At 35.8% G+C, this 18,304-nt stretch overlaps 1 protein-coding gene across 1 annotated transcript in view; it reads right to left on the bottom strand.

Moving 5' to 3' along the window:
* LOC142338090 (uncharacterized) overlaps positions 1-16,312 on the bottom strand; it is a 46,567-nt gene extending 30,255 nt beyond the window's left edge. Inside the window, exons 1-4 of the mRNA XM_075387725.1 lie at positions 15,738-16,312; positions 5,495-5,792; positions 4,270-4,650; positions 4,048-4,189 (exon numbers count right to left, since the gene is read on the bottom strand). Of these exons, the coding sequence (XP_075243840.1) occupies positions 4,048-4,189; positions 4,270-4,650; positions 5,495-5,792; positions 15,738-15,888 (972 nt within the window). The 5' untranslated portion in view covers positions 15,889-16,312. The remainder of the gene's footprint in view (positions 1-4,047; positions 4,190-4,269; positions 4,651-5,494; positions 5,793-15,737) is intronic.
* Between the last annotated feature and the right edge of the window lie 1,992 nt (positions 16,313-18,304).

The following is an 18,304-nucleotide window of genomic DNA, read 5'->3' as shown; positions in this document are numbered from 1 at the left end:
TGAGAAATTGTATGATGCAGAAATTCATGACTAGGGAGGGATTCGAGCAACACGACCTCCCGGATGAGAGTCATTGACATTAACCATTTAGCTACACGGGCTATTTAGGTTCATCTCTCACAATCGGTTTTGTTTTAGCAACAAACTCTATTTCTGAAGGCTCGCAATTGAAATCACTCGAAATCAGCGTGAAAAAGTCACTCGAGAAGTGAAATCGGAAGAAGGTTCTCGAAGAAAACGGTCGAGCAAAAACTTTGCATTAAAAAGACACGCATCTACAAACATAGCCGGCAGATTGCCCGAACATAGCCGCCATTGACGCGCTTGATGCAAAATAGGAATGAAACTGAAAATGAAAAAAAAATAAGAGACAAATTGACTGATTTTTTTTCAGTGTCTAAAAGTGTTCTAATTTGGCTTGCAGTTTCAGTTAGATTCTAAAACTATACTTAATACAGCTTCTAAACTAAAAGCTAATCAGCTTAATACCGATATCAGCTAGCAAACAATCTAATGAACTTTGATCACCTAATTCTCAATGACTTAATGACCAGCCTTTATCGGTTTATCACGTCTCATTTGGTTTTGATCTTTTGACTTTGATCGTATTCACTATATTGAGTAATTCAATGCATGGAGATTAAAATCCTTTCAATTGAAACAGTGAGTGAAGTAATTCAGTAGTCAAACGTGAAAATCGTGACTTATGTGAAGCAAAAAACGTGATCAAAAGGTACAGCTAATTAAACAAAAAGGAGAGCCTAAATAATAGCCGTTTGAGACTGACGGTGGCTATTAATAAATGTTTCAAACTTGCTTCGAGAGCAATCAAACAAGCAGTTATTGGCACTAGAACCATAGGTTTATCCCGTTTCCTTTGACTGTGCTCTTTTGACAATGACTGTACTCCCTAGATTGCGTTATTCAATGCGCGGAGAATTTAAAATCGATTAAGTTGAAACAGTCAGTGAGGTAAGTCAGAAGTCAAGCGTAAAATCGTGACTTATGTAATACGAAAAACGTGATCAAAAGGCAAAGCTAATTAAAAAACATAGCAAGACAAGTCCTGACATACAATTCAAAAAATTTTCATTGACTAAACAAAAAGCTAGACCTGGAACGGACTATGAATGAATTGGGAAAACCATTTAGAAAATCCGATCCGAAAAAACAGTAAAAAATCAAACTGAAATTGCCGCAAATGAACAAAAAAACACTACAGAGAAAGCGAATTTTTGTTCAAACACCGTATTCTCACTCTACTTTAAAGTCAGAGCGAAAATTTTCACGCCGCAAAACCACTCGTTTTTTCGTTCCATTTCCTGTTTCGGCTTGACCAAAATCACTACTCCAATTTGACTTCAAAAATCATGAAAATGTGAGAACCGATCTTAAAAAAAGACAGCGCCCCAATACAATTCAAATTCTTTGAATTGTAAAAAAGGCGAGCGCCTAAATTATAGCCGTTGAGAGGCTGACGCCGGCTATTTAAAAGTTTAAAAAATAATTAACTTTGTTAAGTGAAAATAACTTTGTCAACACTAAATATCAAGACATAAAAACCCAAGCTGTCGCAATAAAGCGAGGCCCAACTTTCAGCAAATGCAATAAGCCTACGGAAATTAAGCGTGTCTTTCACTAGAAGCGATCTCGAATCATCAGAACTTCAATAATTATTAATCAAAAAGTTTTCATACTTCAAAACAAAAAAATATTAGACCATTGTCTGACGAATTACTCTCAAAAGACTGCAGAAGCTCAGGGAGACTAGTGTCACTGGGTCAACGGGGGCAGAAAACTGGAAGCGCAAATAGCTATGAGGGGTCCAAACCATACTAGAATTGCTAATTTTCATGAATTTTTGCCTCGTCGGTCATTTCGGTGGGCCGTACTCTTAGAAAATAGACCATAGCCAGCAGATTACCGGCGAAAGTCTGCGGTGGACGCTTGGGACATTCCATAGAACTGAAAAAACTAAAGAAATAAGATAGACAGATTGACCACCAGTCCTTTAATAGACAACCAGACTTTTTGGGTTAGATTCGACTGCCATTTTTATGCCACACATATGTTCTATAAGGTAAAATCGCTCAGATCTTTTTCAAAACTAGTATTCGAAACCAAAACCTGAGCACTCTAGTACTCAAGAAGTAGGGCACTTACGTTTGGCACTACTTAGATCTTTAACTAAGAAAATTTCATAAATTTTTAAGTTCATTAAGTCAGTTCAGAAGTCATTTTTGGAGTGAGATAAGTCCAGATAATTGACCTAAAAGCAGAACAAATGACGTCACGCACAAAAATTTTAACTTCATAGCAGTAAAAGTCACTGAAATTGATTAATTCAATGATCTCAAGAATCATGGATGGAGATCACGAATTAAAAAAACATAGCAGGACAAGTCTTGACGAACGGTACAAAGCATTTTCATTGACTAAACAAAAAACTGGACATAGAATGTAATATTACTTGATTAGTAAAACAGCTTAGAAAAAAATCCGATGAAAAAATTGGACAAAAAAGCAGTAGAAATCAAAGCGAAAATGCCGCATAAGAACAAAAAACCACTAGCAAAAAATCAAATTTTAGTTCAAACACCGTTTTCTCACTCAACTATAAAACTAGAGCAAAAAAATGTCACGCCGCAAAAGGACTCGCTTTTTCGCTCCACTTCCTGTTTCAGCGTGAACAAAATCACTACTCCATTTTTACTTCAAAAGTCATGAAAATGTGTTTAGAGCTTTAAAAAAAGTACCCCAATACAATACAAATTCTTGAATTGTAAAACACTGCCGGCATAATCGAAGAAAAAAACCACCCTTGATGCGCTTGAATCAAATCGGGATTGAAACAGAAAAAAACAAATTGACTGCATTTTTTCTGTTTTTTAGGGTCAAAAAGTGTTCTCATTATGCGTGCAGATTCAGTTAGATCCTAAAACGACACTTAATTCAGCTTCTAAACTGATAGCTGATAAGCTCAAAACCAATATCAGCTAGCAAAAACTAATAATCTTTAATAACCTAATTATCAATGACAATGACCGGGCTTTATCGGTTTAACCCGTTTCTTTTGATTTTGCTCTTTTAACTTTGACCGTATTCACTACATTGCGTGATTCGATACGTGAAGGAATTTCAAAATCCATTCAGTTGAAACAGTGAGTGAGGTAAGTCAGAAGTTCAACGTGAAAATCGTGACTTACGTAAAACGAAAAACGTGATCAAAAGGTAAAGCGAATTAAAAAAAATAGCAGGACAAGTCCTGACGTACAATTCTAAGTATTTTCATTGACTAAACAAAAACCTAGACCTGAAAAGAACTATGAGTGAATTGGGAAAACCATTTCTTAAAAAATCAGATAACAAATTTAAAAACAAACAGAAAATCAATGTCAAAATGCCGCATGTGAACAAAAAACCACCAGCGAGAAATGGAAATTTAGTTCAAACAAAATAGGCCTGAAATGAACTTTGAGTGGATTTGGAAAACCATTTAGAAAACATTCGATCCAAAAATTGAAAAAGCAGTAAAAATCGAAGTGAAATTGCCGCATGTGAACAGAAAATCACAAGCGAGAAAGCGAAATTTTGTTCCAACGCCGTTTTCTCACTCTACATTAAAATTAGAGTGACAAAATTTCACACCGCAGAACCACTCGCTTTTTCGCTCCACTTCTTGTTTCGGTGTGACTAAAATCATTACTCCAATTTGACTTCAAAAATCATGAAAAGGTGTGAACAGATCTGAAAAAAAGACAGCGCCCCAATACAATTCAAATTCTTTGAATTGCAAAAAAAGGAGAGCGCCTAAATAAGAGCCGTTGAGAGGTTGACGGCGGCTATTAAAAAAAACCACGATGTCCGCAATAATAGCCACTATCCCTTCGCAGCTATTAAAAATCTAACATAACAGCACAACGACTCGTTCAACTTTTTCAAGGTGAATTTTCGACTGAAAAGAGATACCCTTATCTTCAAATGTAAATCCACAGTACCATCTGTGCAATTGATTAGTTATACTTTAACAGCTCCACTTAAACATACCTGAAGTTTCATATCAAGTTGTTGCAGTAGATCATGAGTGCTGTTTGTAGATACAGTTGACTTGCTTCCTCCTGAATATTCAGAAGTGACGTCATTATCATCATGCACATTTAATGACTTTTCTGACACCACAAAGTTTGGCCTAGAAAACAAACTCGTAAAAAGAACTGCTGGTAAAGTTAGAGAAAGTATTGCAGCAATTGTTAGAGAACTCTAACTCACGAAATGGTTCTAGATTTTTCTTGGGCCACCGGTGTTTCTGCGCCCCTTTCAATTTCTGTTGATTCTGTAGTTCTCTCACGGAAAGGTTCTCGTTCATTCAATGAGCTCATCTTCATCGTCTCCCTTTCCTTGGCTAACGCAGAAAGCTGATCGTTGCTTGTTTTCCTCATTTTAACAGCTTCCTCCAAAGTGCCAAAATGTTCCTGCTTCAAAGGTTTCTCCTCTAACCGAGGTGTTCCTTCTAGTTGGTTAAGAGCTTCTTCTAGATCATGTTTAATGGAACTGAATTCCTTGTCAAAGGTTTTGCTTCTGCTTTCAGGTCCTTCTTTCATTTGAAATTCCTCCAATTGTTCTGATTTCGGTATGTCTGCTCTCACCGTCCTAAAAACATTTTAATTGAGCACCCACAACGTACTTTGACAGTAAGTATGTCAAATTCGATTAGTAACACTTTTCTACGTCACGTCCCTTTTACAAGAGATCATCGAAAATCTTGTGAGGTTGGATAAATGGTCAAAAATCTTGCAAAAAATAATTCTTGATGAAGCTGATTGCCTGCTGGTACGCAGATCACAAACTAACAAACATAGCCGAATAATGTCGGGCTAATTGCTCTCAAACGATTGGCGAGCGGTGGGTTCAGGGATTCATCAGGTGGTGTGAGCGAAGTGAGGGGGTCAAGCAATGGGGGGGGGGATCAAGTGATGGGGGTAGTGTTGTGGGAGAGCTGGACGAGAGGGGCTCCAAATCACCGAGTTGGAGGAGGGTGGACGGGGGCTGGGGTGAGTGAGGGGGTCAAACATTTAAGACCAAGAACCGCCTTTCACACCTTTAAATTGTCTTCTCAAAACAGTTTTGGTGAATCGCATGATTAGAGTCTAGTAAAGAGTAAGGCTCTGAAAGCTGCTCGGCCACTCAATGCGCCCCGAGCACTACTTGTTTATCCCATTTTGAGGACGAAAAATTGGATCTTTTTCACCCCCAAACGCATATTATTTGCACCCCCAAACGCATGTGTGATATTTTTACATAGTTGTTTACTATGTAATGGCACATGCTCTGTAACAGGGGGTGCATAACGTATTGGGGGCACACACGGAAAAGATCCGAAAAGTCAAATGGGTTAGACGAAAAATCGGACCAGCGAAAAATCGAATGAAAAGACCACAGGTCTAATGCGATTGCCGCAAACTTCGTTTGAGAGCAATTAGGAAGAGATAGTTACCTTTGAGTATTCAGCTTGTTTGGTTCAATTCGAGGCGAATTGATCACCGCTTTGCCTTCCAAAACCAGACCACCATTCTCCTTGTCTATTATATCGGAAGTTGGCAATTGATCTTGGGGATACTTTTTCTTACTCATAGGATTGGTAACAACTCCAGTCTGTTGAACGGAGGCTCCTGCTTGCATCGAGGTCGACTGTTTGCTGTACGGGTTGTTCTGCATCAGGCCTCTTGTCGTCATTAATGGTTTAATTTTGGCACCCACTAATTCGAACTCAGTGTCACCGGCTATGCTCCCCACTAAAAGCAGTCACGCCACTTTCGTCAAACACAAAAGTTACGAAGTCACACATAAACCCACTAACGTCGAACAAATTGCTTTCGAACGAAAGGAAGGGTAATCTAACTCAGAGGGGACCGTAGCCAAGATGATAGTTTATGGATGCAGAAAATTCCGTCCAAGGAGGGGTCCGCACCCCTGACCCCGGCGTAGCAGACCACATCATTAACCTCTCAGGTTATCAGGTCCTTTTTTAGGTTAGAGTATGATCGCTTTTGTTTTAGCAACGGACAATCTCTAAATAAAAGGAATTTGGGTCACGCAAAAATCAAGAAGTCAAGCACGAAAAAAAATCGAGAAGTGAAATCCAAAACATAGCCAGCAGATTGCCGGAGAATAGCAAGCGTTGACGCGCTTGATGAACATCGGAATTGAAACAGAAAAGAGTGCTCTAATTCGGCGTGCAGTTTCAGTTGGATTCTAAAACTATTCTTAATTCAGCTTCTAAACTGAAAGCTAATACGCTTAATACCAATGTCAGCTAGCAAAAACTCTAATGAACATTGATAACCTAATTCTCAAAGCCTTAATGACCGGGCTTTATCGGTTCATCTCTTCTCTTTTGATTTTGCTCTTTTGACCTTGAATATAATCACTATCTTGCGTAATTCATTAAGTGGATGGATTTAAAAACCATTCAATTGAAACAGTGAGGTATATCAGAAGTCAACCGTAAAAGTCGTGACTAATGTAAAACCAAAAACGTGATCAAAAGGTAAAGCGAATTTAAAAAAGGAGAGCGACTAAATAATATCCATTTGAGAGGCTGATAGCGGCTATTAAAAATAACCTACAGACGTCGGGCGAATTGCTCTCAAACGACCGCGGTTGGCTTTGTCAGTAGCTAGCCACGGTTTAGAGAGCCTAGATTTAGCTTAACTGAAGGGGTGTTACGTGATCGCAGCGGGGGGGGGGGGGGCAACTGCGGTAGGGGGATCTTTGGCTCCATGGGGCCCTTACGGCCTGAACGATGTGCAGGTGTGGGGATTGGGGGACAGGGTGATGTGGGGGCGGGGGTGGGATCAATTTCTAAGAAACGCTCTTCACACCATAAGTATAAGTCTCCAATACAGTTTGTGAATCGCACACTTGGGAGGCTAGTGAGCTGAAACGATCTACGATAACTTAATGCCAACTGAGCACCACCTCTTTTTCTAGTTTCTGAGAACGAAAAGTTAAAGAGTCTGAAGAAAAATCGCATAAACAACAGGACTAATTTAATTCGTAGAAGCTTTGTTTGCGAGCAATTAACAATGATTTCCTTGAAAGTGCTGGTTAAGTAACTTATGAAAAATCATTGCCACAATAATTCAGCGTTAATGAGGGTAATATATGATGACATCACGCAACATAACAGCAGCTGAAGTGCGGCATCAACAAGAGTTAAGGGAGAGAGAGAGAGAGAGAGAGAGAGAGAGAGAGAGATAAAACGTGAACGAGAAGAAAGCAAGAATCCCCAACTAACAGTGAGTGAGGGAGAGATAGAGCTGGGGAGATTTTTCTCTCTGGCGTTCTGTCTTCTAACCCATCCGCAAGACGAAAAAAGTTTCGTTGCCCATTAATGATCGTTAATTTCAGAACAGGGCAGAAATAATCAAAAACTTTAAAAATAGCAAATTTTAACAAAATCTTGCTAAAAATCCTCATATTAATATCTTCAGAACAATTTCATTGTCTCAACAGAATATCCAGTATCTCTATTTCAAGCCTTCAATAGTTTCACTGGCTGATAGAGATCCATAAACTTGGAACAAAAAAATTCCGAAAATTTAAAAAATTTAATTTTATCGAAAATTGCTAAATCTCGAGTGAAAAAAATATTGACACGCATTCCATTAACTCTAAACTATGCAGCAGCTTATTATCAAACCTTAGAGAAATTCGAAAAACTTGATAAATTGCAAAATAATTTATTAAAAATTGCCAAAAATTCTTGATATTGAAACCTTGAAGAACATTCCATTACATCTAGAAACAATACAGTAACCTATTATCACACCCTAGAGGAGGTTCCTCGGCTCTTGAGGCTGAAATCTGAAAATGAAAAAAAAATTCGAAGAAATTACAATTTTCATGGCCAATAAAAAATTGCAGTAACTCATCAAATCCTAAAGGAGGTTTCCTGGCCCCTGGGGCCAGAAGAAAATGAAAAATCGCAATAAATGTCAAAAATCAAATTTTGTCCCAAAAAATGCTAAAATTCGTGATGTTAATATATTGAAAACCATTCCATTACCCATAGAAACTATGCAGTAACCCATTATCAAACCCTAGAGGTTCCTTGTATCTTAGGGTCAAAAAACTTAAAAAAATGACACAAATTTTCAAAAATTGAGAAAATTTGTATAAATTTGCGTGTTTTTGTTTGGAATACCAAAACATATAGCTCCTAAAACGGTCATAAAAAGAACTTATGTCTTGCAAAAGGGCTTTTTATCAGTTTAACTAGCCTCAATTTTAGACTGGTCAAACAAAAAATTCGAAAAATGGCGAAAAAAACACGAAAACACATTTGAAGGACTACTAAACGCGGCTAAGGGCCTCTCATGAAACTTCAAGTGAAATGGTCAGACAAAAAATCTGTTGAGCAAAAAAACCGCATAAAGACCGACAGGAATAATATAATTGCTACAAACTTCGTTTGAGAGCAATTAATAATGTTCTAGAACAAAACGGTCGAGCGAAAAAAGACAGACGTTAATAAAAATTGCTTCAAAGTTTGTTCAAGAGCAATTGAAAACCCACTGGTTGCAAAAAATAGCCGCCGAAGATTCCCATGACCCCGATTACTATTGAAAGAGCAGAAAGAGACCTTTGGACAAAAAGATTTCTAAAGAGCTATTTCAACGGCATTTTGTAAATAGCAAAACTGCTGTCTCTTAATGAGAGGGGCTAGCATCAAACACAATAAGCATCAGAGATGGTAATTACGACTTAAAAAGAAAGTTCAAGTAGGACACATTTGAAGGACTACTAAACGCGGCTAAGGGCCTCTCATGAAACTTAAAGTCAAATGGGTCAGACGAAAAATCTGTTGAGCAAAAAAACCGCATAAAGACCGACAGGACTAATATAATTGCTACAAACTTCGTTTGAGAGGGGCTAGCATCAAACCCAATAAGCACCCAACTTAATGAGAGGGGCTAGCATCAAACCCAATAAGCATCAGAGATGGTAATTACGACTTAAAAAGAAAGTTCAAGTAGAGGGCATCTAAAACTGCGCTTTATGGGTTTATCCCGTTTCCATTTTTGATTTCAATTTCGGATATTGACTCTGTTGATTTAAGATTGTTCTACTGAGCAACTGCTGCTTAAAAGAACTTTGCGCAGAACTGAGAAGAAAAAAACTAGCCAAGAAAAGTCAAGATTTCACGTAAAATGTTGAACCAGCTGTGCACTAAAGTAAAGCAATACAAATTTTTGTTTGAAGTAGAAAAAACAGAGCCGGAAGATTCGGGGACCAATTTAAAGTAGAAATCCACTGAGGACGGAGCCAAATACTAACTATAAAATAAGCTTACTTTATATAACATTTTAAAACAACGCAAATTATTATCAGTAAAGCCAAATCTGATATAAAAACTGCTAAAATATCTCCACAAGATGTGACGCAAGAACAACTATTGAAAGAACATGCAATCAAGAAATTTCCAATAACTCATCATCTACGAACTAATAGAGAAAAGGTATATAGGGAGAAGACAGGAGAGGTAAAGTAAAAGGGAAAATCCAAATTTTAACAAAAACTCCTACACAATGAAAAAACTGCATTTCACAACAATTGTTCAAAAAGCCTTTTGAAAACATAACCGACTAAACGTCGGAAGAATTGCTCTCGAAAGACAAGTGGGAGCTCTTATCAATCGCAGCCTGCTTCAGTCGGGGTGAAGGGAGAGCCTAAATGGGACTAAGAAGTTCAATAGTGGGCTTCAAATAACCACATTAGAGGTTATCATATACCACTATTAAGATTTAAAGTTTTAAAATGGCAACAGTTTCGGCGCACTTTTTTTGACTTTTAGTATTAAATTGCCTTCAATTGAGTTCAGCTGTTTGAAATTGTGATTGAGAGAGAATTTTAGATCACGCAAAAAGTAAAGGGCGTAAAAGTCACTCGAAAAGTCAAAATTGTTAATCGAAAATTTTGCATAAAAAAGACACACACGTTTACAATAATTGCTATGAACTTCATTCATGAGCACTAAAAAACTTTTCTTAACCAGTTACACACCCAATTGTTTTCAGAGACATAAACAACAATTTAAAAAAAAGGAAGAGGAACGAAAAAAGAAAATAGCAAATGTTGATCATTTATTTCTTCTTTAAACTTGAAGTGTCACTTCTTGGTAGAATCAGCGAGATGAAGTCTTTTGGTTAAAAATTGAATCAGAAAAAAAGTTGCAAAAAGCTCAAAATAGAACAGGCAAAAAACTTAAAAACATGAAAATTCGTCAAAATTTGAATAAAATTATTCCATTTTCTTCAATAAACTTACCACAAAATAACTATCAACAAAAAAGAGGATACCCAAAAGTAATACAGCAACAAAACTGAACCATATACTTCGTTGAATAGTAAAAATTGTAGAAATTTGCTGAAAAAAAACTTTCAAACGGAAAAAAAGCTCGAAACTGCAGCTTAAGGTCTAACATTTGCTTCAAATGGTCGGATATGATATTAACGTTCCATTAATAGCGTAAAAAAGACACAACCAACTTTGGCTGAAACGGTTAGAGATAAGGTATCAAAACCGCTTCGAAAAAACCCGGCGTGGTCAAACACATAGCTCGCTTAGCGCAAAAAATTGACCTACTATTCTCCTTCCTCTTGCAAAGATTTCGGAACTAAAAGCATTCCATTTCTTATTTTGTACAGCAGGCTGACCTAAAGATTTCTTTTAACGTGCGGTATTTCACTTCCGGTAAAACATATCCTTTAAAAAATCACCGAATAAAAAAACGTAGCCGGAAGATTCCGGAAACGACAAAAAGTTTTTAAAATTGACCAAATTCACAGAACATATGCACCTCCCACATAATTATAATAAACAATTTGAAACAATAACAGGAAAAATAAAATGAGAAAAGACACATAACATAAACTGATATATAATCTGATGAAAAATTTCTAAAGTTGAGACCACAAAAACTAGGTCTTGACAAAAGACCGTTTAAGACAAGTCGTTTGTAATAAAATCATACCAATTGTTATATTTTCTCAAAAGCTTGTTTCACAGAGAGCAAAACCCCAAAAAGACAGATGACGAAGGGCAAGATAACAAAATAATGTTCCATAAACGTCTCTAAAAAATTCTCTAAATGCTTATAGGCAATTTCCCAACCAATACATGGAGAAAAAAATCAATTTAATCACTGTCCAGATCTTTACTGCATTTAACAGCAATTGAGAATTGCGAAGATCCTGAAAAACTTGAAAATAGATATGAAGAATTGAATTACCCTCTCTGCCTTTCAAGTAACTTCCGAACAAGAGTTCGGCCAAAACCTTTATTAACATCCTATATATAACATCCTATGCAATACTTGGCAGAGAAATTTCACACAAATGAAAATCGTAAAGAATAAAGAATCCAACAAATTGGAAATTTGTCGCATTTATTTTAGTGCCGTTTGGCTTTCCAGTGTCCTGCCAACATTTAATCTGCCAACACTAATAAATTTTTCAATCGTCCACCGAAAACCTGGCCGAGAAATAAGAAAATTGTAGAAAACAAACAACCTTAAAAAAATTGTAAAATTTAAAACAGAGAAAAGTGCCCTGTCTGGCTTTCAAGTTTCTTCTCAAACATTACAACTTCCGTTAGATCAGTCACAAAGCCAATACTCGATACAGAATTACTTAACACTTAAAGCAAAAACTCCGGAAATAAAAAGAAAAAATCCTTAAAGAAAATTTAATTTATTTAAGTTAAAATTGCCAAGTCTATATTTCAAATCTCACATAATAGTAGCAGCACAAATAGAATAGCTCTGAAGCAAGAACTTATCAAGCAAAACTACAGCAAAACGCATAAAATCAGACGAAATAATCAAAAAAACTTTGAAAAAAAAAACAAACGGAAATTTGCTCAAAGTTTACTAAATCTTCTTTTTAACAAAACCAACTCAAAATTAAAAAGATAGCACACATATTGCCCAAAAATTAGCCGAAATTGACGCTAATGAACGTTGATAACCTAAATCACTGACTCGATGAACAGGCTTTATCGGTTTCTCCCGTTTCTTTTGATTTGCTCTTTTGACATTTACCGTGTTCACTAAATTGCGCACTTCAATACGTAAGAGAACTCAGTTGAACCACTGAGTGAGGTAAGTCACAAGATAAACATGTAAAAAATGATCAAAAGGTAACGCGAAAAAACAGAGCCAGAAGTCTCGAAAATCGACTCGAAGTAGAAATTACCTAACGCCCTAGCTTACCACTAACTAAGCAAGTAAGATTGTTTACTTCGTGATACAACTCAAATTGAAAAAAACAGTAAACAAATTAGAAAAGAAAATAAAAATGTGCAAACACATTCTCGGCAATTTTTCACGAGTTGCGACTCCAATAACAATGCTTGATAACAGATTGCCTAATATAATCAATTTCTGTTCAAGGAAACTGCATATCTTAGAAAAACACACCGTAGATTGCTGGAAAAAAGCTGCCATTGATTCTCAGGAAACTGATCGGGATTGAAAAGAAAATGAAAATAATTTTTCTACAAAAAACTTTAAGGATTGAACTATGTTTATGTCATTGCGTAGTTAGACACACCCCCCTTTCATAATGAGGGGTTACAGGGGCTAGTATCAATACCAATCAGCATTAGAGATGGTAACTAAAATTCAAATTAACGAAGTTCAAGTAGAGGGCATCTAAAATTGCCCTTTACAAAACAAACGACAATTCCTGAAAAACAATCCTAAGAATTGACTAATTAAATGATCTTACAATTAATATTATACAGCAACATCAATCTAAGACAGTCAACAAATCCCTTGACTCTCTATGCGCAAAATTGAAAAAATACAGAAACAATCAGAAAATTTCTTTTTCAAAAATTAAGTGCTTTAAGAATCCCTAAAAACAACAAAAATTCTTGAAAAAACTGATTCTATGCGTTTTCAGAACAAGTAAATAAAACATCAACTTCTTGGGAATCAATTAGAGACAACGCAACAAGAGGCAAAAACTGAAAATTGGTGAAACTTTGAAAACCACCGGCGTCAAATTATCAGAAACCTGTTAACTACAACCTAAAATTTTATATCAAAAAGTCATAAAAAAGTTTTCAGCAGTTCTGATGGCCAATAGAACTACAAATGAAGGCAAGATTCGCAAATTAATCCTTTAAAAAATGGTAACTTAGTGAATAAAAAGGTTACCTAAAAGTTGGAGCCGATAAACTAAAAAAAACCGCTGCACTAGAAGGCCAATAAAATATTATTGTTCTTAGGGTGAAGTTAAAAAAACCAACACACACTTGAGACCCAAAAAAAATCTATTTTTCGAAAAACAGGTGTGGAAGTCTTAAAATGATTGCTGTTAACTCAAGCGAGTAAATAGACTCACCTACAACACATTGTCAACTTAAAAATGAGATTAGGTGATAAAACAGTAGTAAGTACCAATACTGATAGAACTCAAAAATTCTATTAAAGTATTTTTACTCAGTAAAATTCAGTAATCTTTTTGAAAACGAAAAGCTTATACGTCAAACAAAAAAATGCTAAAAACTACAACCTTTAATTCTATTAATAAGGCACCTTAGCAACCAATGAGTTTTCTCAATACAGAGACTAAGAGATACGATAATAAATTGAGCAATAAAAACACATAAAAAATAAATGAAAAACTCAGGAAATCCTCAAAAAATTCATAATTTTTCGAAAAGAATGAAAGTCGAAGTCATAGAAAGCATTAGCTTTGAACTAAAAAAATTAAATCGATTAAAATCATTTAATTTAGCGACTTATGAAACCTTTTCCTGATGAGATTAAACCATCAGACAATAGGAAGTACAAATTAGACTAATAGCAGTCAAGAGAAAAAACATAAATGACTAACGTCGGGCGAATTGCTCTCAAACGACCGGCGAGCGGTTAATTTCGTCAGCAGATAGCTACTGTTTAGTGGGGCTTGCTTAAGCTTAATTAAAGGGGCGTGAGGTAAGCGCAGCAACCACGCGACAGTCAAACGCACTGAAAAAACAAAAAACCCAGAATTGATTTGTTTATTTTATAAAGTTATGTACTGTCAAACCGTTAATTATTTTCATGAAGTAACAAAAACCCTATAACTAACCCTAGCAAATTATTTGAATATGAGGAAAACTCTGAATGCAGAAAAATACAATAAGCAGGCAAACAAACTTGAAAAACGGAAGAATTATGCAAAACTTGTTAAAATTTAGACTCTTTTCTTCAAGTAAATCAAACTTCAAAGCATAACGACAGAATTAAAAGGTCACAAAAACCCACATGAACACTAATTTCAACGAAAAAAAAACCATAATTCGAGCACTAAAATTTAAAAATAACCCGTTAAAGAAGCGTGGAAAACGGCTAAATGATAAAAATGGCTCCAGATTGCATATAAAACTCTAATATACAAATGGTTCAAAAATGCACCCAAACAATCAATTACATGTTGTTATGTTACAGCAATTCAACATTTCACCCCACAAAACAACGTAAAAACTAAAAAAAAACTGCTTCGAAAAAGCCGCACGTGATCAAAAAACTTTGCTCCAAAGGCAAAAAATTTTGCACACCATCTTTTACCGCTCTTTATCGAGAAGGCAACATGAACCAAAATCACTCTCTGCTCTTTCAATTCGTCCAGCTGTTTGACCTAAACGCTTTGTTTTCACGTGGGGCATTGACTTTCACAACCTGTTTTAAATACACTCCAAAAATTATCGATCAAAAAAAGACGCTCCGCCAACACTCCTCGAGTCGTAAAGATAGTGAGCGTCTAAATGATAGCCGTTGAGAGGCTGACGGCAGCTATTAATCAACTAAAATGAAAGTCAAGCTGCAAGAACAACTCATTTCATCCACAAAACTCTCCAATTGATAACAAAAAACTGAAAAGACAAAAACCGGTTTAAAAGCTTACAACAAATGTTAATAAAAGCTGAAAACTGAATCTAAAAGTGTAATATTTGCTTCAGATAGTCAAATGCTTCCAAACACACTTGCTAGTTAAGAACATAACCGACTAGCTCTACAGAATCTCAATACCCTTTGAGTCGTAAAAACCTGTAAATACAAATAGTCTTCGAGTTGTAAAAAGACACACACGTTTACAATAATTGCTTCTCTTCGAGATCAATTGTTAATTGAGAGAAATGCCTTCGACTGAAAATATTGCAGTAAAACTTAAAAATAACTGCTTTGAAGAAGCCACACGTAATCAAAAAACGTTGCTCGCTCAGCGAAAACTGTTCTACCTACTATTCACACATACTTTTCTCTCTTTCTCTCAAAAATGGTTATAATCCTGCTCTTCATGTTTCTTCAGAAATTTAAGCTGAACAATAGGTTTCCACGCATTTCACTCTGTTTCAAATTCACTCCAACAAAACTACCAATCAAAAAAGATGCTTCACCAATACTCTTCGAGTAAAAAAAAAACAGGGCCGCTATAATAAAAGGCTGATAAGATGAGGGCGGCTATGAATAATACAAGGCAAGTTAGAATTAACGATCAAGTCCTTTCCGGTTAGCGAAAGCTGATTGCTTCATGGTTAGCAGTTTTACTTGTAGCACCTCTAATGCTTAATTAGACTCCTGCAGCACCTCTAATGCTTAATTAGACTCCACAAAGCGTCATCAATGAAAACTAGGATACTGCCAATGAACACAAAATTCTCCAGCTAACTGATGTATGTACCTTCAGCTGTTATTAGTTGATTAGGAACAGGGACTCTTTCAGGAGACGATGAGGCATTCTCTCCATCCAGTGTACCCCTCACCCCTACTCCTGCTGTACTTCCAGTCTGTTGTTTCTGCTTCGTAGTACCAGCTTTGTTTGCATTACTCATTGCATTAGATGAAACTGTGACGGCAGTTATGGATGTTTTATGATGGTGTCTGGCAGCCAATCTGTCTCTTCTCTCTTGCCTCTCTGCTTTCACACCCTCTGCCTTCTCCTGTATTTGCTCCTGCTCTTTCTGTTTCTTCTCCCACTTCTTTGTAGCTTGTTCTACCGCTAAAAATTAGAAAGATCCCCTCCATTAGATAAACAGGGCGCCTTATATCATGTTCCATTTCCGTTCTATTTAAGGTATTGAGCATTTTTTTTTCTAGTATATTCTTACCCTTAGCATTGATGTTTAGCTTTCACTACATGAGAGTTTATGAAGGGGTATAAAGTAACTTCACATAAGAGCATTTTTGTTAAAAGTCTTTTAGAGAGTGAACTAAGTCTAAAAACTGATCAGACATTTCTGTTCAAAACTTATTGCTAATTAACATAACAAATGAGGTGTCACACATAAAAGCAGTTAAAGCGCGGCATGAAAAGATGAACAAAACTTCTGCTTTGAGGTTGACGGCGTGAAAAAAAAACGAACGTAACACCGAGTTAACACCAAAATTGCAGTAATATAGCTACACTCATCTCAAAACTTTACAGCTATGAAAAGTAAAATGATCAGCATTGAAAGAACACAGTTTACTTTTAACGGACGAAATTGCCAACTCAAGCTGATAAACTGAAGACAAAGTTTTACTTCAAAACAAAGAAGGTTGCCAGATAATAGTTGCCTTTCATTCCCATGACTGCGATTGGGGTTGAAAAAAGCATTGAAGAGAACATGAAATTGATTGCTCTCTTAGCAAGAAAAACATAGCAGGCAGATTGCCGGAAAATAGCCGCGATAGACGTTTGGGGCCTTCCATGAATTGAAACAACTAAAAAGATTAGATAGACAGATCGTCCACCAGTCCTTTAATAGACCACTAGACTTTTTGGGTTAGCTTTGGACTGTCATTTTTATGAGACACATAAGCTCTATAAGGAGAAAGCCCTAATACGGCTTTTCAAAATTAGGATCTTTTCCGTTTGTGCCCCCTCGGCTTAGTGGGCGCATATTATTTGCACCCCCCGATGCACGTGCAATATTTGGGCGGGGGGCACAAACGGAGAAGATCCCAAAATTAATATTCGAAATCAAAAACTCAAGACTCTAATATTCAAGAATTAGGGCATATGTTCGGCACTACTTAGATGCACACTATTGACCTTTAATAAGTAAATGTTCATAAAATTTAAAGTTTCATAAGTGAGCTCAGAAGTCATTTTTTTTGAGTGAGGTAAATCATTGAAAAGCTCAATTCCAAGAAGTCAGGGTAAGACGAAACAAAAATCTGTTAGACGAAGTAGAAAAACATAGCAGGACAAGTCCTGAAAAACAATTCGAAGAATTGAATGAAGAACTTAGAAGTACTCTACCTGACAGATTAATTGAACAAAGCTAGCCAAAACACAAACAAAATTATCTCAAAAAAATTGAAACTATAAACAAACTAAACAAAAAAATACTCTTTGCTAAAACTCTTGAAGCCTTTACTCCAAAGAAAAAAATTGATCCCTTTAAATATACCTATTTCAAAAATGTGTTCAAAACCAATTTTTGTTTCTGAAAACCGTCCAGTCTTTTATCTGCAAGACCTGGAAAAAATTCATTGGCCCTTGAAGATCGATTAACTCGAAAATAACCAAAAAAATTTTAAAATGAATTGCAAATTTTAAAATGTAGCTAAAAATCGTGATATTAAAAACTTCAGAATCCTTTCTGTGTTTCTAGAGGCTATCCAGCAACCCAACTCCAAGATTTAAAAAATTCATTGGCTCAAAGATCGATAGGCAATAATTTTTAAAACTACCAATTTCAAAAAATAAAAATTGGTTCTATGAAAATGTTGAAAACCATTCAATTGCCCCCTAGCAACTATTTAATAACATACTACCAAACCCTGGATGAGGTTACCTGGCTACTGAGGCAAGAGAAACTGAATAAAAGACAAAAGTTTTCAAAAAAAACTTGAAATAGCAAATTTTATGAAATTCCTAAAATCCGAAAAGTTCAATTGTTCAAAACAATTCCAATGAAATAAACAATCGAGCAGTAACCTTTAGGCAGACCCCTGAATAGGTTTTCTGGCACTTGAGAATGGACAAATATAAAAAAAATAGTGACAAAAAACTAAGGAAACCTTAAAAAAATTGCAGATTTTATCAAAAAAAATGCTAAAATTCGAGAAATTAAAAAGTTGAAAACCAATCTATTGTCACTAGATACTATTCAGTGCTCTATTATCAAACCTATTGAGAATGGACAAATATAAAAAAATGACAAAAAAACTTGGAAAGAAACCTTACAAAAATAGCAGATTTTATTAAAAATGCTAAAAATCGAGACATTAAAAAGTTGAAAGCCAATCTATTGTCACTAG

Source organism: Convolutriloba macropyga, chromosome 1, assembly GCF_964194025.1.
Source record: "Convolutriloba macropyga chromosome 1, txConMacr16.3, whole genome shotgun sequence".
In the NCBI taxonomy this organism is placed as follows: domain Eukaryota; kingdom Metazoa; phylum Xenacoelomorpha; order Acoela; family Convolutidae; genus Convolutriloba; species Convolutriloba macropyga.
Note: the sequence above shows the minus strand (reverse complement) of the source record. Positions and strands in the feature narration are given on the sequence as shown.